At 64.2% G+C, this 25,037-nt stretch overlaps 2 protein-coding genes across 2 annotated transcripts; both read left to right on the top strand.

The window, feature by feature from the left end:
* Positions 1-745: 745 nt before the first annotated feature.
* Positions 746-12,320, top strand: LOC119094514 (histone-lysine N-methyltransferase SETD1A-like). Its single transcript, XM_037217571.1, has 9 exons — positions 746-764; positions 1,492-1,685; positions 3,156-3,223; positions 5,207-5,246; positions 7,884-8,003; positions 9,050-9,163; positions 11,279-11,574; positions 11,983-12,105; positions 12,311-12,320. The coding sequence occupies exons 1-9, from the start codon at positions 746-748 to the stop codon at positions 12,318-12,320; spliced, it is 984 nt and encodes a 327-aa protein (XP_037073466.1).
* Positions 12,321-12,568: 248 nt separating this feature from the next.
* On the top strand, positions 12,569-24,348 carry LOC119094613 (AF4/FMR2 family member 4). The gene is made up of 8 exons (XM_037217681.1): positions 12,569-12,666; positions 13,369-13,555; positions 15,628-15,746; positions 18,685-18,771; positions 20,398-20,508; positions 20,888-21,068; positions 21,970-22,129; positions 22,609-24,348. Exons 1-8 carry the CDS (start codon positions 12,593-12,595, stop codon positions 22,737-22,739), a joined length of 1,050 nt encoding a protein of 349 aa, XP_037073576.1. The 5' UTR covers positions 12,569-12,592; the 3' UTR covers positions 22,740-24,348.
* The last annotated feature ends 689 nt before the right edge of the window (positions 24,349-25,037 follow it).

The following is a 25,037-nucleotide window of genomic DNA, read 5'->3' on the forward strand; positions in this document are numbered from 1 at the left end:
GGGGTAATCCGCCCGGACTTTTTGTGCGGTCGTTCTGCGACATCGCTTTAGGTTTCCACGGTGTCGACGAGTTTTCAGGAACCTGTAGCGAACTAGTGTCAGTTGTAGCCCAGCGTCATCCTCCTCAAATATTTGCCCAAAACCTTCCCAGCTGCCTTTGGTCATCCAACTTCCCCGGCCTTCATCACACACACGCACACACACACACATACGCACACCCACGCACGCACACACACAGCGTTCCGCCGGCTCTCAGCGCCTTACGTGTGGAGGCTTTCCCCGATCTTCTCAGCCTGAGCCGCAGGCTATTTCACGTTTGACTTCCATCTCAGAGTAACCGCTCTGCCCCCAGCATCAGAAGCCTCTCAACTGGCGAAGCCCCAGCCCATCGCCCCATACTGACTCTCGCAATCCTCTCACCTACCACTTCCGTCTCCCAAGCGTCCCTCCCACCTGTGGCCGGGCTCCCACGGCCCTACGACTCTCTTCCCAAGCTCGTGACCCTCGGCGGCGCCGGCTCCCGCCGACCATGCGAAGCTGCGGCCGCCGGAGCCGTCCGCGGCCGCCGCCGTTGCGTAACGGCCGGCGGCCGTCCGAATCGATCACAGGTCCCGATAGTGACGGCGCCAGCGGCGGCCCGGCCGATGTCAGGCACCGCCGGGCCGGTCAGCTGGGCCGCCGCGCCCCCAGCCGCGCCGCCGACCTGGTCGTCGCCCGTTCGAGTGCGCGGCTGTGGGACTGCGAGATGGGTCTGATGAATGGCTGTGGGACTGCGAGATGGACCGCGAGCCAGTGCTCTGATCCGGCTGGAGTGCGGCGCCGTATGCAGCGGCGCGGCGGCGGCGGCGGTCCGCTGGCGGCTGGCGTTGCGTGACGCATTGTGTGCGTGCGTGCGTGCGTGCGTGGTGCACGATGATCTACCCGCGCGCGGAGCCGTACACCCACGCGCCTGCCAGTGTCGTGATGAGCGTGGTATGGGTTGCACCATCTATGTCGCGACGCGTTGTCTGATTTTTTCAGGCTTCAGGCGTAGATTTGCTATCACGCACGACGCCAATGTCATCTAATCGCAACACGCACGCAGTCGACGCAAGGGAGCAGCCATCGCATGGTGTCCGTGTCTCCCCCGCCGTGTGATTGGCAGTGCCACTGAGCCCCTAATGCCGGCGTGTCCGCCGTTACCCGGCCGCCGCGTCCTGTCGTTCATCCCTGCCCACGTAATCGCGCCGCCGCCGCCGCCGCATTCATCCAGCCCGCCGGGCGCCCGCCGCCGCCGCCGCCGCCGCCGCCGCTGCTAAGCCTCGCGATTGGTCCATCTGTCGGCGTCGGTGCCGCTCGCCGGCGCTCGCACATGACGCCGCGCCGTCAATTAGTGTCGGCCGAGATGTATCGCCGTCCGCCGGCCCGGGCGGCGGCCGCTCCTGCCGAGGCCCGGGACAGAGCGGCGGGGTCCGCCGCCCGGCCCGGTGCAGAGCGCTGGCTCCTCCCGAGGTCTGGAGCAGAATGTCGGCTCCTCCCGAGGTCTGGAGCAGAAGGTCGGCTCCTCCCGAGGTCTGGAGCAGAGCGTCGGCTCCTCCCGAGGTCTGGAGCAGAATGTCGGCTCCTCCCGAGGTCTGGAGCAGAGCGTCGGCTCCTCCCGAGGTCTGGAGCAGAGCGTCGGCTCCTCCCGAGGTCTGGAGCAGAATGTCGGCTCCTCCCGAGGTCTGGAGCAGAGTTCTGGCTCTTCCCGAGGTCTAAAGCAGAGCGGTGGGGTCCTGCACAGGTTTGGGACAAAGCGATGGGACCCTTCGTAGGTCTGGAGCAGAGCGGTGAGATCCTCTGTAGACCTGGGGCAGGGCGGTGAGATGGTCTGTAAACCTGGGGCATAGCGGTGAGATCCTCTGTAGACCCGGGGCAGAGCGGTGCTAAGATGTTATTTTATTCAGCGCGATGCTAAGAAAATGGTGAAAGGCTTAGAGACCTAACGTGGGGCTTAGGCGTTATCTACGCCGACGTCGCAGGTGGTTGAAGGTAGAGAAAGCGCCAGGTGCCTGGGTGTTGTGGCTTGGATGACGCCTTTCACATGATGGAAATGTTTCGTCTGCGGCAAGTCAGTGCCGACAAGAAGACACAAACCTCCCTTTCTTTCTGTTGGCACGGGCCTTTCCGCAAAGCGTCACAGCAGACTCCATTGTTATTGATCTTTGTTTACCCGCCATAAGTGTGTTTCAGCGACCAGTTTCGCTTGCTCGAAACGCCTCCGATTCACCGTACTTGGAGGGCCAAGGAAACAAGCCCACCCGAGTCAAGGTTCGTGTGAATATGGAAGGGCCTTGAGCAGCCTCGAGATGCTATTACGTCCTGTGGGACACGACAGGTATAGCTAGTCGCAGCGTGAAGGCCATGGGCAGGGGCCGCAGCACAGGTCCCCGTCGCCGTCGACGGCACGCGATGTGTCGTCGCTCCAGCCGACCGTCAGCTGTCCAGCGCCCTCCGTCGGATCCGGGGGAGCGAAGGGGAGGGGGATGGGGGTGGGTAGTGGGCGGGTTGGGGTGGGGAGCGCGGCGGCATTGAAAGTGGTCGAGCATCGACTCTCCTATCAGTGACGCGCGCGCTGCGGCTTCCTCCCGCCGACATATTTCCGGTCATAAAGGGCGCTGAACGGTCCCTGGCTGCCGAAGGAGGCAGTTAGTTTCCTCGGTCGGGCGCAGCTGGGAGCTCGTGACCGGCCGTACCAGGCGCGCCGCATGCCTGGGTTATGTGCGGCTAGTGGACGGCGGCTGCCGTCCCGTGTGTTTTACCGGTCGACTGCCGCCGCTGTCGGCGGGCGAGGCCGGCCCAGTAGTGCCAGCGGACGGGCGTCTGTCGCTATGGGCGGCTCGGCAGCTGTCGGCGGCTGGTTGAGCCCGTCTCGGACCGTGGCGTCAGCCGCCGCCGCTTGTAATGGCGCCCGGCGGCCGCCGTCCGGCGCCGATCGGTCCAGCCGGCCAGTCTCGTATGGCCGCCGCTCGCCCAGGGCCGGCCGGCGGCTCCGCTCCTGCCCGCGGCCGTTCTCGTCTGGCCGCCGCTCGCCCAGAGCCGGCCGGCGGTGACGCTCCCGCCCGCGGCCGGGCGCGATCCTCGCTGGCGTCAGCCGCCACCCGGCGGCGGTCGACGCGCGCCGGGCCGGTGCGCAGACGCGCGCGGCGGCGGGCCTTCTGCGACTGCCGGCGGACGTCGACGTCGTGATGAGCTACGACGTCGGGTGACGTGCCCGGCCTCCTCAGCCGCCTGCTCTCCGCCCGGCCCGGCACCGTCGACAAATCTAATCCGTCGGGACCGCCGCTCGGCCGTGCTCGGCCTGTGCAGGCCGCTGTGCGGGCCCGGCCGTTGCCAGCCGCCGTCTCCCGCGGGCGCATGCTCCGCTTCGCTCAGGGCTGACTTGGCCGCCGGTGTCTCGGCCCGGGCTGGTGACGGGTCGCCGCTGCCCCCTGCGCCGTGGCTCGGGACGTGTTGCCAGATCGTAGACCGCGCGTCGCTGGAGTGCGCGGACGGACCGGCGTGCGCGGAGCTCGCGCCGACGCCGCCACGCCAGCAGGCCACCAGCCGGTGCCGTGGCGGTTAATCCTCCAGGCGAGCCGTTCGTGAACTTGATCTCGGTTGCAGCATTCGACCCGTGACGTGACGATCGTTTGGCGGGTGAGGAAATGCCGTGACCTGACCTGACCTGACCTGCTGACATTCCCCGGTCACCGCTGCGCCATCGGCTGCTGCGTGCCGGGCGGCCAGCGGCGGAGTTTGATTTGCTTCGTTGGATCTGCACCTTGCAGCGAGGTCAAGAGGAACAGTGCCTGGCTGCCCCCCCCCCCCCCCACTCCGATGAGGAGAGGGGGTGGTAGGTGCATAGGGCACACGGCCGCTTCCCCGATTAATTAGGCATGCCACACTACTTCTTGAGAATCGCTGGGATGAGTCTGAAAGGTCAGCACAAGGGTCCAACACGCTATTAGAAGAAGAAGGCAGGCACAGAGCTTCACCGCCTGTGTGAGTCCCAGCCTCTGCCGCTGGCCCAGCTGGGCCGGCGGCAGAAGTTTCCGCGCTCACTGCCGCAGTTCGGCTACTTGCCGCGGTTACGATCCGGGCCGATGGGTTCGCGACGAGGGCGGCTCTACGCTGCTCGAGAGGGAGGGGGGGGGGGGGCGCGATTTCGGGGAGGGTGCTGAGCGTCGGCAGCGTCTTTTCGGAACGCCGGGCAAAGCGTTCCGCGGCTGAGTAAAGGGACACCAGTCATGTAACAAGTAGTATGAGACCGGCCGTGGGGTCGCGTGGCGTCGGCCGGCGGCGCGCGGCCGCCATGGGAGGGGCTGGGAGGGGCTGACAGGGGGTGTGGTGTCCCATTCAGCCCCGCCCAGCGGTGCATATGCTCTCCCCGTGCAGCGTCACGAGGCGCCAGCGCCGCCCGAGCCACGTGGCATTGATCGGCCTGGCTGGATGGGGCACGAAGCCTCTCCGGCTCGGCTGCCGGACAGTCTGGTCAGTAGTGACCAGCCAGGGAGGCGTTAATGCCTCGGCGTCTGTCTGTCTCCGGCGCCGGCACCGGGTCGCTGGGTCCCACGTGCCCTGGCGACCGTCTGGCGACGTATTTCCCTAGAAGCAGGCATTCGTCTGCAGTCAACGTCATGGGACTCTTGCCTCTGGTGGTTTTATTTTAGCGTTGGTAAATGCTGTGTCATCGTGAGGTGGTACGGGTGCTCACTTTTGGCCGTTGTCGGTTTGTTTTTTTGCTCTACACAGCCAGATGTTGCGTTGGCGCCGGCGGCTTTTAGCGATAACAAGCTACGAGTGTGCGCATTCATCGTCTGCCATCTGCCTCTGCCCGCCTCCGTCGGCAGGAAACGAGCTGTCGCGCGCCGCCCATTGATTCTCCATTAATCACTGATCCGCCGGCCGGCCGGACGCCTTGCGCCCGCGCTGGAACCGATCATCCGCCCGATGTGTGGAAGGCCTGGGGGAGATCGGAGTCGCCCCTGCCGCGCACTGGCCGGCCGGAACTCTGACGGTCGCGCTCGGATGTCCACAGCCGGCCGTCGCCCGCGGCCGCGAGCGAGGCGAACATGACGCCGGCGGCGCCGGCGAGGACGGCGGCCCCGGCGCGGCCGGGCGCGGCCTCCAGCGGCTCGTCCAGCGACTCGGACTCGGAGTCGGAGTCGGAGGAGTCGGCGGACGAGCGGCGCGCCGCTGTGCCCAGCCCCGAGCCTCCGCCGCCCACCACGCCGGCCGAGCGGAAGGTGAGTGGAGGTGTTCACGGGCCAGGTCACGGTATCGAGACGCAGGACGAGCACGGCACTGGGCGCCGGGCCAGGTAAGGGGTTCGCAGTCGCCGGCAACCTCCACGCCAGCTGCGACGCGGCGAGGCGAGCGTTCCGTGACGGTGTGATGCGCGGGCCTCGTCACGCGGTTAGGTCGGACGGCCCTCAGCCGGCGTGACGACGCTGGCGTACTGGCGCCTGTCTGCTGGCCGGTCACCGATCTGACGAGCACCAGAGGTACGCCGTTCTCCACGGGACTGGTGTTGTGTCGGCGTGTGTTATGCCTACGACGGCGTGGTGTGCACGTGCGTGTCGTGTGTCGTGTGTACGAGTGTGTCGTGGTGTGCACGTGTGTGTGCTGTCGCGGCGCCGGAGTCAGCCGGGTGACGTCAGCGGCCCGCGATAGCACCGCTCTTACCGCGGCTGGTGACGTAGCCCAGCGCTATTTTCGCGAGTCATGGCTTATTTAGTTACGTGCTGCGTCGGTCTGGCTGTCAGGACGGTCACGACTCACGGTCGTGACGTCACTGTGTCGCCTCCGGCGGGGCCGCCTCTGTCTGGCGAGTGACCTGGTTTCAACCCGGTCTCAGCCGGCGAGTGACCTGGTCTCAGCCTGGTCTCAGCCGGCGAGTGACCTGGTCTCGCCGGCTCGGCCGTGTGCCGTTGCCCGGCTGGTGCGGGCGGCCTCTCACACCTCCCCAGGCCTGCGTGTTAACCGGGGTGGGGGCTCGGTGTTGGCGTCTGCGCTCTTCGGAGCCGGCCGCGGAAGCCCCCGTGTTGGGGGAGGGGGGGGGGGGGGCGGCCTGCGCCACCGCATTACCGGCGATGCCGCCGGCAGCGATCCTGTCGTCGGAGTTGCGGGTCATGCTGCTGGGGCGTGCTCCGCGCCCTCCTGCCGTGTGAAGCTGGTCCCGCCCCGCCTCTGTGTGCACTGTTTTATGCGGAACAATGGTTTGCTCTGTCATTCGCAGTGCGAACCAAAAGTGATCGCTGTGACCGCCGGCTTTTGTGCGAGATGTCCGCGCTGAACGGTGGTTTTTGGAGGCTTGTCTCTGCGTGTGTCGTCCCTGTGTCCCGTTTCCAAGCCACCTATCGTTATCCGGTTCCCGGTCCCGACGCGACCGTCCCGACGCGACCTCTGCACGGACCGGCCGCTGCCCGGCGGCGTGCGCCGGACGCACGCTGTTGGTCGGCGCCCGGGCACGGGACGGCCATTAGGCGCTACGGGCCGCTCTCAGACGCTCGGTGGGGCGCCGGGCAGCGGCGCCTGCCGCGCCCGCTGCGCCCGCCGCGTCCGCCGCACCCGCCGCGCAAATGGTGGAGTGATGGATCAGGGGAAAATGAACAGCCGGGTTCGCTACATTCGGGACGTTGCGTGCCGGCAACGTTCATCATTGGCACAACGTTCATCATTCGGCGCGTGCCGGTAACGTTCGTTGCACTATTAGCGTTTCTGTGGCGTAACCCTTATGGCATGACCTGGTGCGTAGTGCTCGTTGGAGAGCTGTGACATGCAGTAAAATATACATCTGTAACATTGTGACGTCGCAGATGATAGCTGTGGTATGCGTCGGGAATTTTGTACATTTAATTCGATAAGCTTTGGTCACTTCACTTCTCGATTTTTGCATCTCACGTCCAGGCTATACGAAAATTACTCGCCGATTTCCAGCCTGCAACTCGATTCTGCATAGCCCCACCAGGTTGAATAGGCCGCACACCATCCGCCTGCCTTGCGGTGCCTGACGGCGGTCCGCGGGCGGAAGGAGCCGCGCCCCGATCACCAGAACGCTCTGCCCTTGCCTTGCCCCGCTCCGCCGTACCCCGTGCGTCTTGCGACGTCCTGGCGGGCTCGATTTACCCGGTTTACCCCGCTGTGTCCTGTTGTCCCGCGATGTACTCTGTAGCCTGCCGTACCCTGCCAGGCGCTGCTGTACGCCGCCGCGCCGGCCGTGCCCGCCGTACTCTGTCGTGCCCTCGTGCGCTCCGCCGCCGTATCTCGTCGCTCCAGACTGTAACCGCTGCGAACGCGGGGCGCCGACCGGTGCCGCTCTCGTTCGGCCGGCGCGGTGCGGTCGGCTGTGGTAGGGTAGCGGGAGACGGGCTCTGTGTGGGTCCACAGCGAACCCCATGTGCGCCGGTGTTAGACTATGGTGAGGCAGCGCCGACGGTCACCAGTTTGCAGTCTGGGAAACCAGAGGTGCGGGGTTCGATTCCCTGCGGTGCCCGCCCTTCCGGCCAGGGTGGGAGACAGGCGACGCCATATAGCCTCAGCAATTGAGTGCGTCGTAAAAGCCCCAAGGACACCAGTTTGCAGTCGTTGGCCAAGGATTAACCGCCTGCGGTCTCTTTTCTGCGTGACTGGACCGGTGTGGGTGGATTGGCCACATGAGCTGGCGTGTGGGAAGTCGAAACCGGGGTCGGTAGCAGCAGCCGTGACGTCGTGGTGACCGGTCTATTTATTGACGTTGCTGGCTATCGCCGCTGTGGCCGGCCTTGGCGACGTGCGCCGACCTCCCCTCACGTTCCCGGAGCTCCCCTCCCCCGGTCGTGTCGGCGGTGACCGAGCCGGCCGGAGTTCCCGCGATCCGTGACGTCGCGCGCCTGCCGTTCCAGGAGGGCTCGGAGAGTCCGGGCGCGAACGCGGGCGTGAAGTGGAGCCTGCGCTCCATCATGAACAAGGACCCGGCCGGCACGCCCGTCTCGTCCATCTTCGAGGACACGCCGGCGCGCAAGGTAGCCGCCGACGGTGGCGCCGCCGCCGGCCGGCCGCCGGGGCGGACGGTCGCCACGCCGGCGGTCGGCGCGGTGGCGTGGGCGGCTGAGCGGCCCAACCGCGGCATTGGTTGAGCTGCTGCGATGTCAGGGAAGCGGTTATGCGCGAACACAGGAACAAAAGTTTGTCTGTGGCTTTGGGCCAGTCAGTGCCCATGTTCCCAGTGACAAGCTCAGGATTTTGTTCAGGTGTGACCCCGTTGTTTTGAACTGGGTGAAGTGAACTGAGAGCTGAGAGCGTGATGGGTTGGGATATTCGTCGTCAACCCCTGACGTTACGGGAAAGCTGCTCCCTGAACTTAGTGATTTATGCATGCTGACCTTTGCCATAGTCTACCAATCACGGATTGGTTGGACTAGAGTCGCTACCCTGCGACGCCCTTCTAACCTGACGCCGTTCGCTGTGACCCTCTTCGCAACTGGTGACCTGTTGACTTAGTCTGTGATTGAGCTACATCCTGCTGACGTAGGCCTCACCTTGAGACCCTCAAATCCCGCACATTGTGACAGCCCGAAAATTAACCCGCCGGGCCCGCATTGTCCCGGCGCAACCACCGAGGCCAGAACCACGTCCTGTGACGCCGGTCAGGATCGCACGCCGTATCCAAACAGCACGGCGTCCTCCTGTCGTGCCGTTCACGGCCGCCGCACGGCGCCGACGTGCGCCGCGCCGTGGGATCGGGTGGCGGCCCCCACCGGTGGGTTGGCGTGAAGGTGCCCCGTCGCTCGCCGCGCCCTGGCGCGACCCTGCGACCCGCCCGTGACCCAGCCGGGCGAGCCACGCGCTGATGCGACCCTGTGACCCGCCCGTGACCCAGCCGGGCGAGCCACGCGCTGACGCGACCCTGCGACCCGCCCGTGACCCAGCCGGGCGAGCCACGCGCTGACGCGACCCTGTGACCCGCCCGTGACCCAGCCGGGCGAGCCACGCGCTGACGCGACCCTGTGACCCGCCCGTGATCCCAGCCGGGCGAGCCACGCGCTGATGCGCGCGCGGACCGTTCCAGCTGTCGCCGCACGAGTTCCCCAACAGCAGCGAGCCGGCCGGGCCGAGCAGCGCCGAGACGCTGGATCTGAACGGGCACGGCGACGACATCTCGATCGAGGAGCTCGTCTCGCAGGTGAGGAGGCCGGCGCCGGCCTCTGCTGACCTAGACAGGGCCGTGACTGACCTCCGGCGGCTGGCGGACTTCTGACCTCTGCCGACCTCTGCTGACCTGGACAGGGCCGCGGCTGACCTCCGGTTGCTGGCGGACTTCTGACCTCCGCCGATATCTGCTGGCCTGGACAGGGCCGCGGCTGACCCCCGATGGTTGGCGGACTTCTGCTGACCTCTGCCGATATCTGCCGACCCGTTTTGATCTCCACCTGTCTCCGCCAAGCTTCCCTGACCGCCGGTGATCTCCCTGCACAGTCGCCGAGCGCTCCTAGAGTATGCTGGCCCCTGCCGACGTTTGAACCTCCCTCTGCCGGCGCTGCTCCGCCGCACTGACGGCGTCATGAGTCGGCGTCATCCGGGAAGGAACCAGCCAGTGGTGGTGAACGGGCGGTCTGCGTGTGCAGGCGCCGTCTTGTCCTTGCCATCGGCTCCACGTGCCACATGAGCGGGTTGCCATGGCAACCAACCACATTCGATCAATGTACGGTACTTTCTGTGCCGGGGTAATTCTCCCCATTAGCCAATCCACGTGATCATGAGTATGTTCATGATCACTCCACGCGCTGCCCCCCCCCCCCCTTTGCAAGCGCATAGCTTGCGCCGTAGACCTTGACGCGCCCGTTGCCGCTAATACCCACGCTGGCCGCCGGTCCCGTCAGTCCGGCCTGGCATTGCCGGGGCCGAGGCGCAGCACCGAACGCTCAACTCGGCGGGAGATGGAGCGCCGCCGTCGGCCGACCGTCGGCCGCGCCGGCACGCCGCCAAAAGTGGCCGCCGCCGGCGCCGCTTGTGCGACTCGATTGGACGTCGGCGCGGCGCGGGCGGCAGCCGGCCGTCGCCGGCTGTTTTTCGCCGCGAGATGTCCTGCCGCTGCGCCGCGGGGAATTTCCAGTGTGCGTTCATCATGGCCCCGTAAACAAGTCGACACGGGGACTGGGCCGGACACTGGGCCGGACGGCTGCGGCGGCCGCCGTGCTATTGATCGCAGAGTCGTCGCGGTCGAGCTGCGGAAGCTCTCCGTGTGGCGAGAGGAGGTCGGGAGCCAGCCGGCGTGGTTGGAGGCTGGCGTCCTCGTGCGAGGTAGGGCTGACCTGGCCGACAGCTGAGCGCGCTCGAGGAAGGCGTCAGGGCAAGTCGTTGGAATGCATGCAGTGTGCAGATGTGCGGGCCGATCTGGCGAGAAGCGCCAGGTGTGACCCGGGGTATCCCACACTCGTGATTTTCGGCTGGAGCTCTGGGACCGCCTTCCCACCGAGCCGATCTGTTACACGCGGTCCGAGGGGCGCCACGGTGGCGTTCCTCCGCGGCTTCGCGGCGCCACGTGGCCGCTGCCGGGCTCCCAGCGCTGCTCGAGCGACGCCACGGAGCCGCCGTCTGTCCTGGTTCCGAGGCGTCGGCACCGTCGCAGCGCCCCGCGGCGCCCGCGGCGGGACGGCCCACTCCCCGACGGCAGAAGTTTGGCCGGAGAGTTTAGAGCGACTGGCGTGCGTAACTGACGGAGCCGTTGGGGAGTTCCGCAACAGTTGGCCGACTGCGCACGCTTCGTGCACATTGTGAGTAGGAAGGAGATCGTTAGACTGGCCCTGTGGCGACAGGCGTACCGTCAGGGAGCCACCAAATTCTTCTTCTCAGCTTCTCAGCTTTTCCGCCGTGAGCTTGTCTTTGTTTGTGTGACGTCCCGTGGAGTCCAGTGGCCTGATCTGAACGCTCCGGTACTGACGGAAACCTTTTTTGGCGTTCCGCGACAGCTTGGCGCCTCCCCGACAGCCGAGCCATGATGTTACAGCTCTGGTGTCCGCTGCCTCTCGACGTTTTGATATGAGAAGTGTGATGGTGTCTGATGTAGCGATCAGCCGTACAGAATAATGAATTGGTCCTTCTTAATATTGATTTCCCCAAATGTGATGAATTAAACGCTTCATTTTATCATGCAATTTTGTCACGGACACAGCAGGATTGTGCTATGCGTAATTCACTGGGCGTGAGCTGTCTGGCAGCGTCCTTCTCTCTGGCAACGTCCTTGCGCTTCCGTACTGCTGTCGTCGCGGCTTGTCCTGACGCCGCCGCTGTCCTGCAGGTGGAAAAATGCGACTCCATCACACTGTCGGACGGGCCCGTGTCGATGGAGATGTCGGAGTCGTCCTCGTCCTCGGAGGACGAGTGCGCGCCGCCGGCCGAGCCGGCCGCCTCGGCCAGCGTGCGCTCCACCACCGGCGGCAAGAGGCCGCGGCCGCGCCTCTCCGCGCTCAGCGAGAGTGACAGCGAGAAGCTGGAGCGCTCCAAACGGCGAGCGCCGCCGCCGCCGGCCGACGGCCCGCCGCGGCGGCCCGGCCGGCCGCGTGTCAAGCTGAAGCCCTCGCCGCGGCGGCCGCCGCCGGCAGCCGCCAGCGACAGCGATTCGGAGGAGGAGCAGGCCCCGCCGAAGCCGCCGCCGCCGCCGCCGCCGCGGCCAGCGACGCAGTCCGTGCCGACCAAAGGCAGCCTGAAGGGGCCGCCGCCGGCGGCGTTGGAGGCGGCCCGCGCCGGCGGCCGCGGGCGCGAGGCGGCGCGCCCGCGGGCGTCGGCCGCGCGCGAGGCGCAGTACCAGTCGCGCGAGCTGCTGAGCACGGCGTCTGACTCGTCCTCGGACGACGAGGCCCCGGCGCCGGCGCCGCGCCGCCGCCCGCCGCAGCCGGCAGCCAGCAGCGACGAGGAGGCCCGCCCAAAGCCAGAGCCGCGTCTGGCCGCCGCCCACCACTCGGACTCGTCCGATTCGGACTCGCCACCCAAGCTGGACGCCAGCGGCGTGGGCACCAGCGACGCCAACAAGAAGGCCACCTTCAGCCGTCTGTTCTCACGCCGGATCAGCGGCAAGCGAGGCACGCCGCGCGGCCGGCCGACCACCTCCAGCGAGCGCAGCGAAGGGCAAGCCTCACCGGCGCCACCGCCGCCGCCGGCTTCGGCGCCGCCGGCCGCGGCACCGCCTGTGACTGTGGCTTCGGCGCCGGCGCCACCGCCGCCGCCGCCGGCAGCGGCCGTGCCGGCGGCCGTGCTGGCGGCGCCGGCCGTGCCGCTGCCGCCGCTCAGCCGGCAGAGCGGCGTGCCGGTGCTGCGCTGCCGCATCGAGAAGCGACTTGTGACGCGGCCGCCGCCCGGCGAGCCGCGCGAGGAGGCTGCGCAGCAGCGGACCGGGGCGCGTCACGCCGACGCGACGCCGCGCAGTGGGGCTCGGGGGGAGGCGGCGCCGGCGCGCCCGGCCGCGCGCGAGGAGGCTGCCCAGCAGCGGACGCGCGACGAGCCGACGCGGCCGCGCGGCGCCGCCCGCGACGAGGCGGCCCAGCCGCCCGGCGCGGCGCGGGAGGGCGGCGCGCAGCGAGCGGCCGCCGCGCGCTGTGAGGTGTCGCCGGCGGGCATGAAGAGGCGCCGGAGGGACTCGGACCGCCACAGCAGGCAGGGCAAGCGGGAGGACGCCGCCGGCGCCAGCAAGTAAGTCGGTCGCGCCCCGATGGCTGCCTGGAGGGAGACCAGCTGATCGCTAGTGATGTGCGCGCTGTCGCTGGGCAATGGTGTTCGTTTGGTGTGCTTGTGATGATGCGTGACATGTCTGTTCTATTGTGGTGGGATGCTCTTGTCTTTGTGCCGTTCAAAGTTGTGTGTTTCGTTAGGCACGAGGTCCCGAAATGGGGTGCATCATCCTGTTTTTGGTCGGTACCAAAGTAAGAGAAGGGTTATCTGTTGGAGGAATGTTTTCGTTTTTGGTTTGGTCACAAGCGCTTGTGTTGGTGACAGCGTCCTTGCTCTCGTGATTATGACTACGGGGCATTGTGCTATTGGTGTGGCTCCCAGAATATTGACTCAATTACTTCAGCACTCCTGGCCATCGAAGGAGACGTTCAACTGCGATAGTGGTGTAGGCACACGCGATCGTTGGTGGTACAGATGTTGTTTGAATGTCGCCATACGTTACCGTTGATGTGTTGAGATGGCTCAGAATTTTCTCTGGTTGGGTCATCGCCATTCTTTTGGCGCATGATTGCTGTGAACCCGAGTCTTGTGGGGTCGCTAGCAGCACACGCCATAACGAGCGTGAACGCCTTGCATTGAGCAGCCTTCATTGAGCAGCTGTCATGCCGCCCGCGGCGCCTTGATCCTACCCCTGACCTCACCCCCCCCCCCACCCCCCGGCAGGCACCGGCCCGGCTCGGCGCGCTCGCACTCTTCCTGCTCAAGCCTGGCGCCGGACGAGCCGGCGCGGGACGAGGACGTGTCGCAGACGCCACTCGGCAAGAGGCGGTGCGCGCGCGCCGCGGCGCCGGCCGCCGACGAGGCGCGCGGCAAGACGCCCACCAGCCAGCCCAGTCAGCAGGAGCACAGGGTGAGCCGGCGGCCGAGGCCGGCACGCAGGCGCGGACAGCGCGCCGACCGAACGACAGACTCGATGGTGTTCGTCGCTGTTGGACGCCATGCCTGTTGTCGTTGCACGCTGCTTGGTATGCGCCGAGTCCTGGGACGTCCAGTTCCGCGCGTCACTTTTCATTCAAAGGGAGCGTTGACGAAGTGAACGCTACCTACGTTTTTGGAAGCAGCGTTCCTGCACGTTTCTCAGTAAACGTCACAGCTCATCACAGCGTGGCGCGGCTCTGTCACGGTGGGCGGGAAACCCGTGCCATCCACGCGAGACCGGCGGAGGAATCTTCCGCGGGAAGCTGGCGCGGCTGGGGAAGCCCGCCGCCTGGCCTGTCACGGGCCAGCCGGACCGAGCGGCAGTGGGTCGGATGACACGACTGGAGTCTCCTCGCTGGGATCTCCGCTGCCACCTGATGCGCCGATCCCGGATGTTGCGGAAAAGTTGTGCGGTGGGATTAGCTACGCTGGTAGTAAGGGGTGGGGGAGGGCTTTGTGCCCGCCCGCTGCACCGCGTCCGGGTCCGGCCGGCGTCGCGCGCGGCGCCGGCGTTCTCTCTGGGTCGCCGCCCGCCTTCAGCACCGGCGTGTCGATTTCCGCGAGTGAGGTAACCGTCGCCTCGGGTGTCGGGCTGGGGTGAGGATCCACCGACAGAAGCGATGGGGTTTCGTCGACCTGCGTGCGTGTGGGCCGCCGTCTCGCCACTGGGGGGCACTGGTGATGGCACGGCGTAGCCCGGTGAGTAATCACTCACTGCCAGCGGGTGGCGCGGTGTCCTGGTCAGAGTCATCCTCTGTCGATGGTAGCTGCACGCCGGCCGGGAGCGATGCCAGTTGGCCACGGCACGTCTGGGCCACGAGTGCCGCCAGTCGGCCGTGGGGTCCCGGTCAAGGTCACGACAAGTGTGTGTATGTGCCGGGGGGGGGGAGGGGAGGGAGGTTGTTCCTGTGGGGGTCACACGGCCGCGGCGGCATCCTTGGCCGTCCTCTATCGATCGTGTCCGGCGTGGCCTAGCTATTCGTAGGGGGCCTCGGGGACAACCGCCTCCGCCTCCGCCCCGCGTATTGCGTGGCACCGTGCCGTCCGCCGCCGGTCGGTACGCAGCTGCCGCCTCGGCCCTCTCGGGGGAGGGGGGGGGGGGGGCGGGGATGGGTCGTCGCCATGCTTGTGGCAGCGGCATGCGGTGTGTGCGTTGGTGCCTGTTCGCGGCTACTTGGTGACGTTTTGGTGACAGGTGAGCTGTCCGAGGACAGGGCTCACGCGAGCTGACCCATCAGCTGGAGATCAGTCGCAGGCTGGCGTTGCGTCGGCCGTCGCAGGGTCGTGCGGTCCGTACGGTCCCGCACGCTGTCGCCTGGTCCGTGAAAGCACTTGTGTGTGCAAAGTGCAAAAAGTGAAGTGTTTCATTGTGGTCGCATGGGGAATCGGTACGCCTCCTCACACACTTGATATGCCATGTTTCCCGCGCATCTATATGATCTTCGAAATGCTGACTCCCCGCAATGTCCTTTCGAGTAAGTTTTCTGCGCAGGAATGTGGTTTTCAGGTGACCGTTGCAGGCACGCTCTGGACAGTAGGCCGTTTTTGCGCTTTTCCGCGCCAATATTGCCGCCGCTTAATGCAATACTTTAGTGGTGTTACATAAGGGTATCAGATACTCAGCCTTCCGTCAGCGCTGTCAACATTCAAATCCGGGAACCAGCTCGTTACGTCGAAGCAAGCGGATTAAGCCTGCTCAAACGAAGTCGGGTCTGTTTGGCCTGGACCGATCGTATAAACGACGGTGTTCCAGCCCGAAAAAGCTCAAACGACCGAACTGGACTCCTGTTGTGTGTTGTCTTAGCCGTGGAGCCTTGGGCTGAAGCATTGCCACAACGAATTCACCACCACCTTGCACCTTGCACTCTTCTGCCGAGGCGTCCATGCCCAGGCCGAAGATGGAGCCCTGTGTTGCGTGTGGACCGACCGCCCTGCACCCCGTGCTGCACCGCTGCCGCTGTCTGGTATGCGGCTGGTGTCGACGGTGGTGCCGTGTGTCCACAGATCGAGTCGCCCCCCACCGGCGTGCGTGAGGCCGACAGCAGTACAAACCCCGGCGTACAGGCGTACGACAGCAACGTACCGGCCGCCCTGTACACCAGCCAGCCGTTCCCCATACCGGCGTGAGTACACTGGCCGGACGCCGTCGGCGCCGGCCGGGCTGGCGGTCCTCCCCGCGTCAGACCGGCGCGCCTCGCTGTGCCGACCGGGCTCGCCCCGACCCGCCGCGGTCGGACACCGCATACACCCCAGGCCAGCATACCACCATCGCCAACATGCGAACCAGTCCTTGTTCCCGTCACCGAGCCACCCATCCCTAGCGGCGTGGGTTTTACGCGGCGAGCTTCAGGCGCTGGCCGTTTGCCACTGACTGCGGTGGCCGGCGGCCGGTGGCAGCGGCCACGCTAAAGGTCAGGGAATGTCAGAGGGCAGGACGGACCGTGCCGGACGTTGTTGCTTTCGCCGCAAAATGCTACCGTTGACCGGGAGTTTCGGGATCGGATGGTGGGTCAGGGCTCGCGTAGCACACCTGTCTACATGGTGCTGACAAAAGAATGCATCCAACCAAAATGCTTAGATTAAGCCCGTTCAAGTTGCCGCCGCGTTTCGTGCGTATCGTCCAGTCCGAACCGCGCGTCCCCCTTGTCTTCCGCTTTCAACACCGCAGCATGCGTCTTCTGGCGCTCATGGATTAACCCTGAGGGGGCATACCGCACAAGCCGCCTCATGCATCCACTAGGCCACAAAGCTTGTCGCCGAGGAACGAGCGCTCGGGCCGTACGGAATCCCGCCGGTGTGCGTCGATCGGTCGGAAAGGTCAGACGCCAGCCTCTTGCCCGATTGGCTGGCTGTTTGGGGAAACGCGCCGATGGGAGCGGGAGGCCACTGATGACCTTGAGAGAAGGCAACCTCGAGAAACAGCATTTCCGCAGGCTAATTTGGGTTCTGCAGTCTCGTCTGATTTACAGCGGTCTTTGGTCATCATTCAGACCGTGCAGACCGAGCCAGTCCGACCCCCGTCCGCGACCCTCGGTCCCGCGAAATTTCGGTTGCGGGACTTTTGACCCACGGCAGCTTATCTCTCGTCCCCAAATGAGGGTGGGTGTGTCTGAACGACTCTCAAACGCCCGTCCCGCGTGTGCCGCGTCCTTTTCCAATCGCTGAACCGGAGACCCGCGGAACCTCAGCAATCCTGGAGTGGTGCTTAGCGCAGATGAAATGTTCTGGCGGCGTTTTTTGCTGTCGCAGCGGGCTGCTGTTGAACGGATAGCTGCGGTAAAAGACGCACGAGGGCTGTTTCCACATCCGTTTGTCCTGGTGGGTCTGTCACTTCCGCGCTCATAGTAGCACCATTAGCTCGCTCTGATCGCATGGTTTTTCCTTCTGTCGTAGTCAGCATGTGCGAGAAGTCTTCCTTCAAGGCATCGCGTGCCATGCCAGCTGTTTGGTGTTCCGTGCTCGCTACATCTGAGACACTTTGTGGACCGTGTAGGCATCATAGAAATTATCTTCATTAATTTTTTATCTTCATTAATTTTTAAAAAATCATCTTTATTAATTTATTATCATCATTAAAATTATCTGCGCTGCTGTGACATCGAGGAGTTAACGCTGACGCCTGCATGACATAGTGAGCATTCGCTTATTTCCTGTGAGTAGCCGACTTCGATAGTCCTGCGCGTGCCTGGCGCCGTCTTCCTTTCCGGACAGGCGCGTGAGTGGACAGCATTGCTTCGCGCCTTTTCTTGGCGCGTGGCAGGACGATTGTGCGCCATGTGGGCACAGCGTGCTGGGTGCAGTGACACAGATACTCAACTGTTTTGTTTGGAGAGATACGGCTGTGTATGGCATGCGATGATATGGCAGCCTAAAAGCCGCTGTTGCGGCTGGTCGGACCGTGTTAGGGGGTTTGCCAGGATTTTGAATTCCTAGTAGTTTTAAGTTATTGGAAAGCAGGCCTTGGAAAGCTCTGTTTCTCTCGTCTCGATGCGGAACTTCTTCAGCAAACTGAACTCCGGCCATTCGCAGAATCCGCACGCCAGACGTCGACTCACTTCTGCTGTCTGTCCTCTTGTCCCTGCAAGACGTTTTGTCACACAACTTTCTGTTTGTGCTCTGGAGACGTTCGTCCGAGCCTGCATCGACCAGGACGGCCAGCAGTGGAGTGCTCTGCCGGCTTTGGCTTTTGACGTGGCGAGTCTTATAACCGCGTGGCTTGCAGCGGACATTCATTGGTCCTCCATTGCTACGTTCGCAGAAGGTCAGCTTGTCAGGTTGTTGGCCGTCCGTCTCGCCAACCTCATCGGTTTCGATCGCTACGCCGTTGAATTCTTTGATGAAGCCGGCGTTTCGGGCCATGCCCGGCCGTGCTGTCACCTGGCGTCGTCCCGCGTAACCCGAACTTCCTGGCTTTCTCGCAGGACGTCGTGGTTTGATGCGCGGTCGTGCGTAGATCCATGTCTCGAGGAGTACGAGGATAGGTAGGTTAACCGTCGAATCGGCCACATCACACATTTGGTAGGTATGCTTATATTTCGTCGACGCTGGTTTAGCTGTCTGTCTCATGAAGTGCGCTCGTCGGTACGACAACATGGTGGAGCGAAGCGGATGCTGGCGGCCGCTGACAGACGTGCGGCTGTTTTGAGGATTTTTCGTAATTTGAAGCAGCTATCTGTCCAGTTTATTTCCTGGAATGCATGATCAGACGAGGCGAGGGAGACGTAGATGCATGGGGTTGCCGTCGGTGGCGGAGTTGGACGAAACAAAGCCCACCATTTGTGTCTGGCGTTGACCCCGCGCCTGCAGCGAACCTACTAGTAGCGCGCTTGGCGTTGGGCGCCTCAAAGGCGCGACGAACGCGGCACGTCTTCTACGTCCTGCCTTCCATGTCGCCGGTCCAGTCGGGATCGTCCGCGGCCATGCGCGCTGAGTTACTGCGCCAGGGCGGTGCCGGGCGCTGGGCGGGTGTGGCGACGGTGTGTCCTGAGCTGGGAGCACGTGGTCGAGCGCTGCGCGGCCGGGCGCGTGCGGTCTGTAACGCCGGGCCGCTCCTCTCCGCAGGGGAGATCAGAACCAGTACCTGAAGCAGGCGCGGCGCCTGAAGCGCGCCGCCGACATGGAGCACGACCTCACGCTCAAAGTGATCAGGTACGTGACACCGCACCTCACGTCCAGGTACGTGACGTCACACTCGCGCCCAGGTACGTGGCGTCACACGTGCCCAGGTACGTGAGCTCACACTCGCGCCCAGGTACGTGGCGTCACACTCATGCCCAAGTACGTGAGCTCACACTCGCGCTCAGGTACGTGACGTCACACTCGCGCCCAGGTACGTGACGTCACACTCGCACCCAGGTACCTGACGTCACACTCATGCCCAGGCACGTGAGGCCACGCCCAAGGTGATCAGGTACGTGACACCGCGCCTCACGTCCAGGTACGTGAGCTCACACTCGCGCCCAGGTGCGTGACGTCACACTCATGCCCAGGTACGTGAGCTCACACTCCAGCCCAGGCACGTGACGTCACACTCATACCCAGGTACGTGAGCTCACGCCCAGGTACGTGAGCTCACACTCACGCCCAGGTACGTAGCGTCATACTCATGCCCAGGTACGTGACGTCACACTCACGCCCAGGTGCGTGACGTCACACTCATGCCCAGGTACGTGAGCTCACACTCAAGTCCAGATACGTGAGCTCACACTCGCGCCCAGGTACGTGACGTCACACTCATGCCCAGGTACGTGAGCTCACACTCGCGCCCAGGTACGTGAACTCACACTCGCGCCCAGGTACGTGAGCTCACACTCGCGCCCAGGTACGTGGCATCACACGCTCAGGTACGTGAGCTCACACTCACGCCCAGGTACGTGAGCTTACACTCGAGCGGAGCAGGCGCGTGAAGTCACGCTCAAAGTGATGGGGTGCTTGTGATCACACCCCAGACGGTCAGGTCCTGTTTTGAAGACACGTCTTAAAGGGAATGTGTCATATCTGAAGATGTTGAAACAAACATCAGATCTGACGCAACAAGCTCACTTATGCCTATTGGTATAATTTTTAAGTTGAAAAGGCTGCTCTAGACAGCACAACTCTGTGTTTAGTAAATTTGCTCCCCAATGTGGCATGGTCTGATTAATTATGTCAACATGCTGTGCACAACATTGATTGAAAGCCAATCGACGATCATCATATCTGGAAATTGCACTCACGAACGCCAGATATGAACGCTTCGAAAATTATGTTTTTCTTGGTCTTGATCACCACATGTCTTATGGAATGGCAGGATTTGAATGACGTCATTATGACGGCGTGAACGCGAAGGTGACTGGAATACTCTCCCCCCTATACCTTACCCATTTTCGCGGGGGTGTAGCCCAAACGAGAGGGGACTTAGGTCGCAAGGAAGGGCATAATTGTGAACGGCACCGAAAGGTCTTCGAAGTGACTACTTCAGTTCAGAACCCCACATCAATGTGGAACACTCCCTCAAATTGCAAGCAGCGCGCGGCGGTCTGTCCAGTTGTTCTGTACGAATGCGAAAACAGACCTGGTAAGGGAAATGGGGGCATCACGCCCTGTCTAGCGTGCCACGCCCAGAACTCATCTGCAGGTAAGCCTGAGTAGCCCTAGCGGTCGATACTAAACTGTTTTCTGTGGATTCAGAATATGCGCGAGGGTGTGCTGCCGCCAGGTTTTTCCCGCCTTGTGTGCTCCAGTTTCGGGTCACGCCAAGAACCGTGCGTGACCTCTGCCGACCCCTCGCCGCAGGTACACGCAGGCCGTGCTGTACTTCCTGTTGACAGCGCTGTCCATGGAGAAGGACTCGGATGAGTCGGAGGCCATGCTCGCCATGCTGAACGATACGCTCAAGCTGATCAAGTGAGTCCGAGTCTGTTGCCCATGTGTTCTCCGCTTCAGACTGCGGGTGCAGGGCTGCGTTTTCTTCAAAATAATCGACAAGCTTGAAGTTCATGGTGTTCAGACACCGCCCATTTGCCGTTGGAATGCTGTAGGCCCAACGCTGTGGACCGTGGCTGTGATACATTTCATGGAGCATTTATAGTCGTTGCCGTTCCCCATAGAAGACGCAAAATCGTCGTTCGCGTCATTCCAGAGGGTAAGAATTTTCCAGAGGCATTAGCGGAGGAGGCACTCTTATGGTCGGTCTCTGCCTGCGACGCCCGATTTTGCAGCGAATCCCACGGCGCCGTGACTCTGCCCGCCGCCAATGCTGACGCTGTGTCCGCGCTCACCGCAGGGACATGCTGCGGCTGTCGTCGGCCACGTACCGCAAGCAGGGCAAGCGGCCGAGCCACATCGACCACAAGCTGCAGACGCTGCTGCTGCGCTGCCAGGGCCTCATCTACCTGCGCATGTTCAAGCTGAAGGAGGCCGAGCACAAGAAGGCGCAGCGTCAGATCACCGACTTCAAGAACCAGGTAAGCGGCGGCGCACGTGGTGTGGTGGGGCAGGGCAGGCGGGACTGAGGCGGTGCCGTCGACGCGGCGGCTTAGTCAAGCTGGTTGGCACTGGTAGCGTGACACGGTGTGCAATGTGCTGCGAAGTCGGGCTTTTGCGTGTCTTTTGTTCCAGTCTTTGCTGAACACCACTGTGCAGTGATTGGTTATATTGGCAACAGTAATTACAGCTTCAGTTGTCGTCGGATATGAATGGTTTTGCAGTCCTGTGTGTGTGTGGACCTTCACTTGATGATGTAGCTCGTGGGCTTTCCACGAAGCCTCCGTGCTAGTGTTCTCGCTTTGTTGGCATGAAGGCAGTACTGACATTCCGTTTTACGCGGCAACAGACCATGCTGAGAAGTGGTTACGCATTGGCAGACCATGCAGAGAAGTGGTTACGCGTTGACAGGCCATACTGAGAAGTGGTCGTGGTTTGGTCGCAGTGCCCCGAGGTCATGACCACGCCTGTCCACAGCGCAGTGACGGCGCCCAGCCAGGGGCCGTCTGCCGAATGACGTAGCTCCGTAGGAACAGCCGTGGAGCACTCCCTTCACAGGAACTCCCGGGAAGCCGCTGGGCTCTGGTGGTGCAGTCGCACCGACGCGTGTCCACCCCACTGCTGGACCTCTGTCGGCGTATCGACGGATGCTGGGGCCGCTCCCAGCGCGCTCGCTGGTGCTGCTCCGCGGCGGCGGTCCGGCGAGCGCTGCCTCGGAGAGGGGAGGCGGCGCCCTCGGTCCCCGTCGGGAGGACACCGGGGCCCGACGCGCCGCCCGGCTGCCGCGCCTCCCCTCTCGCTCGACAGCGCCCGGCCGCCGCCGCGAGCCCGTCCGAGCGCGACCCTTGGCTGCCGTCTGACGCCGCCGTCCGTGCCGCCCAGATGCTGGCCGAGAGCCTGACGCCGGACGGCTGCAGCTACGTGATCCCGCGGGAGCTGTTCCGGCTCATGGTGCGGTGCAACGACACGCAGGGCCACCTGCGCGACTGGCTCGACTACTGGGAGCAGGCCGACCAGCTGATGCAGCCGGCGCCGGACACCGGTCAGTGGCGACGCCGCGCGCCGGCCGCCACGCCGCCGGCTGCTGGCCGACTGGCGGCCGGCGTCGGGCGCTGTCAGCCGGTTGTCAGTTGTGCCTGGTATCGGGCGGTGCCGTGAAGTGCCGCGGTCTTACGTGTTTCTGATACCATGTGGGTGCAGCTGTAGAAATGCAGAGCGTCGTTGAGCTGGTTTCCTTCAGAGGAGAACGGCTTTGGGTCTTGATGATGCGACTTTTTCTCCAACGTCAGACGTTGGAATCCACGCGTGCACGTTCTCCCCTTTGACGTCACTGACCTTTGAAGCAGGTCCGCGGCGCGTGAGAAACAAGCACAGCCAGGCCACCAGCACGATACCCTCCCGCTGGCCGGGCCGATTGGTGCGGCGTGCGCCGATTGTTTGTCAGACCCCTGGCGTGGCCACCTGCGATCGCCTGCCGCTCCCTGTGCCGCCGCGTGACCGAGGCGCGCCTCTCGCCCGCAGGCAAGTTCTTCGCCGACATCGACCGCACGATGGGCGACCTGCTGGCGACCAGCACGCTCCTCCAGCTGGTCTACTACGTCCGGGAGACGACGCGTCGCCTCCAGGAGATGCACAGCCGCGCCGCCGTCTGAGGCGCCGCGCTGTTCTGTTCTGTTACCGGGTGTGCGCGCGCGCGCGCAGTGAGGGCGCGCGCCGGCAGTGCCATGGCGGACGGCGAACTCGCGTGACGAGCGAGCGGTGGCGCCGCCCAGCGGGCGTCCCGCGGCGTGCGGGCGCGGTGTGCTGTGTTCCGGCGGCTCCATACGCACCCCGCTGCAACCGGAGGGGGTGCGGGGGCCTCTCGGCGGGTGCACCAGCACGCTCCTGCTCTGGCGCGGAGGGCGGCTCCTATGGAGTCGTCCCCGTCCGCGCTGACTGGGCCTCTCTCGCGCGCGTCCCCGACGTGGTCTTCCCTCGCGCTGTTTTTGTTTGGGGGTCAATCAAAAACGTATCAGGGTATTCACGCGGCAATCAAGCGCTGCGGAGCTGGAGTCCGCCGGTGGTCCTCGCCGCCGCCGCCGCGTCTCGCTGGCCGGCGAGGCCATGACTGTCTTTCTGTGCTCTCTCCCCAAAGGCACGTGCCCAACCCGTCGGCCGTAGCGACGCTATTTTCGGCTCCCGTTTTGTATCGAGTGATGAAGGTATTTTTCCGTCGCCGCCAACCCAGCGGCGGCCACACAAACTGCAGCTTGTCTCTTCCGCCGCCAGCAGCGGGCGCGCCCGCGCGCAACGTGGTCTTTCCAAGCGGCTCCCTCTGCGAGCGCGGTTCACCGGCCGGACTCGGCCAGCCCTCGTGGCTGCTAGGCAGACGGCGTTTGTATTTTTGTACCGATGGTCCCCACGTCACGGCGTCGTTCCCTCCCGTCCCCGTCCTCCGTCGCTGTCATCAAACAGGTCACACAACACGCCACGCAGTCACCGTGCCCGGGTCTGCCGTCAGCACCGGGCGGCTTCAACTGCTGCCTTTGTGGAAAGGCAGAGCCTCCGCCGTCCTGCCCACCTCGGTGAGGTGAAACCCCCAGGTGGACTCTGGCCCCTGTGGGGCGGTGCTGTTGTCAGGCAGCTCTCACCGCCCCGGCGTTCCCGCCTGGCTCCGCCGCCTGTCCAAGGCGGCCCCCGGCGCCGAGGCTCCCTGCCCTTCCCCAGACAGCAAGTGTCTGCGTCTCAACGATCCCCGCCGCCCAGTGGCCGCACCGTCACATCCTGTAACAGGCGGCGTCGGCCCGGCGCTGCCCGCCCGCCCGGCCGACCCCGGCCCGGGCGGTGCGCGGGCGGCCGGCCGGCCGGCGCGCCCCGTCTCCAAGTGCCACGGTCGCCGGCGGTGTCGCGCGCGCCCGCCGCGGCGCCGCCGGGCGCACCCCACTCTGTGCCCTACCCCAGTGCCGGTCCCGGGCGGCCGCCGCCCCCAGCCGCCGCCTTCCGCCCGCCGCGTGCGATACGCGCCCCAGTCATGTCAGAGGTTGTTGAGAGGAATATATTACATATGGACGGGCGGCCGCGCGTCAGGTATTTATTTTGCTTGTTTATGCTTCCACGAGGCGGCGCCAGCGCGCGTGCCTGGCGCCGCCGCCAGCCCGGAAGGTATTTTTGTAAAAACTGTACATAGGCGTAGTGATGCGCATTGTGATGCAAGCTACAAATGAATGAATGTTGGATCATTTTCATCAGCAATCCGCACCCTAATAAACGTGTACGACGTGACGAGAAGCTCTTTGCAACGGCAGCAGAGCGGTTGGACAGCTGGAAAGGGGAGACGGCGCGTGGCAGGTGTCCGGCTGTTGCCGACTGCTCGGTTATCGTAACCCTGTAACTGTGCTGCGGTGCTCGTGTGCAAGCCGCAGGCGAGGGTAATCCATCACGGACGAGCGAGTTGCCATGTGCTACTATCTAGACTGGCCAAACAAAGCGACGGCGCTTTATCCTACCGCAAACATTGCACTTGATCTAGGATGTGTGGTGTCGCCGGCGGGACTAGGCAGCTGTTGGCTAGGAATGGGGTTTTAAAAGTGTGAGAGCGCGCAGGTGGCTCCTGATCATAGCTTGGGAACCGGAAACGCAGCGGGAAGTTATGTGTTGTTTTAAGGGGATTGGAGGGCGGTTTGTCAAAAGACAGTGAACGTCTAAACACTGGAAAGAATGAGCATCGTATTTTGACCAGGTGGGAATAAAACTGTCAGGGTCTTGCAAAAGACAAATGTTTACTTGACTGACGGGTTTTGGAGCTTTGGAGGTTTTTGAGAGGGCCTTCGTGATCCAGCTGTGCTCGGGTTGTGTCACCACTCCGGCCAGAGATAGATGGGAGGCCGCAGCTGCCAGCTTAGGAGGCGCTGTACGTGAGCCGGACACCCCGGCGCTCGGCCCCATATTGCCTCTTGTGTGTAGGAAGCGCA

Source organism: Pollicipes pollicipes, unplaced genomic scaffold (assembly GCF_011947565.3).
Source record: "Pollicipes pollicipes isolate AB1234 unplaced genomic scaffold, Ppol_2.1 Scaffold_4002;HRSCAF=4701_pilon_pilon_pilon, whole genome shotgun sequence".
Lineage (NCBI taxonomy): Eukaryota > Metazoa > Arthropoda > Thecostraca > Pollicipedomorpha > Pollicipedidae > Pollicipes > Pollicipes pollicipes.

Bases quoted from the DNA above. Each gene is read 5' to 3' on its own strand.
- LOC119094514 (XM_037217571.1), top strand. The intron at 3,224-5,206 runs GTGACGTGCCCG...CGCTGTGCCCAG, and splicing joins GTGATGAGCTACGACGTCGG to CCCCGAGCCTCCGCCGCCCA. The intron at 5,247-7,883 runs GTGAGTGGAGGT...CTGCCGTTCCAG, and splicing joins CCACGCCGGCCGAGCGGAAG to GAGGGCTCGGAGAGTCCGGG.
- LOC119094613 (XM_037217681.1), top strand. From the start codon at position 12,593: ATGAAGAGGCGCCGGAGGGACTCGGACCGCCACAGCAGGCAGGGCAAG. The intron at 13,556-15,627 runs GTGAGCCGGCGG...GTGTGTCCACAG, and splicing joins CCAGTCAGCAGGAGCACAGG to ATCGAGTCGCCCCCCACCGG. The intron at 22,130-22,608 runs GTCAGTGGCGAC...TCTCGCCCGCAG, and splicing joins GCAGCCGGCGCCGGACACCG to GCAAGTTCTTCGCCGACATC.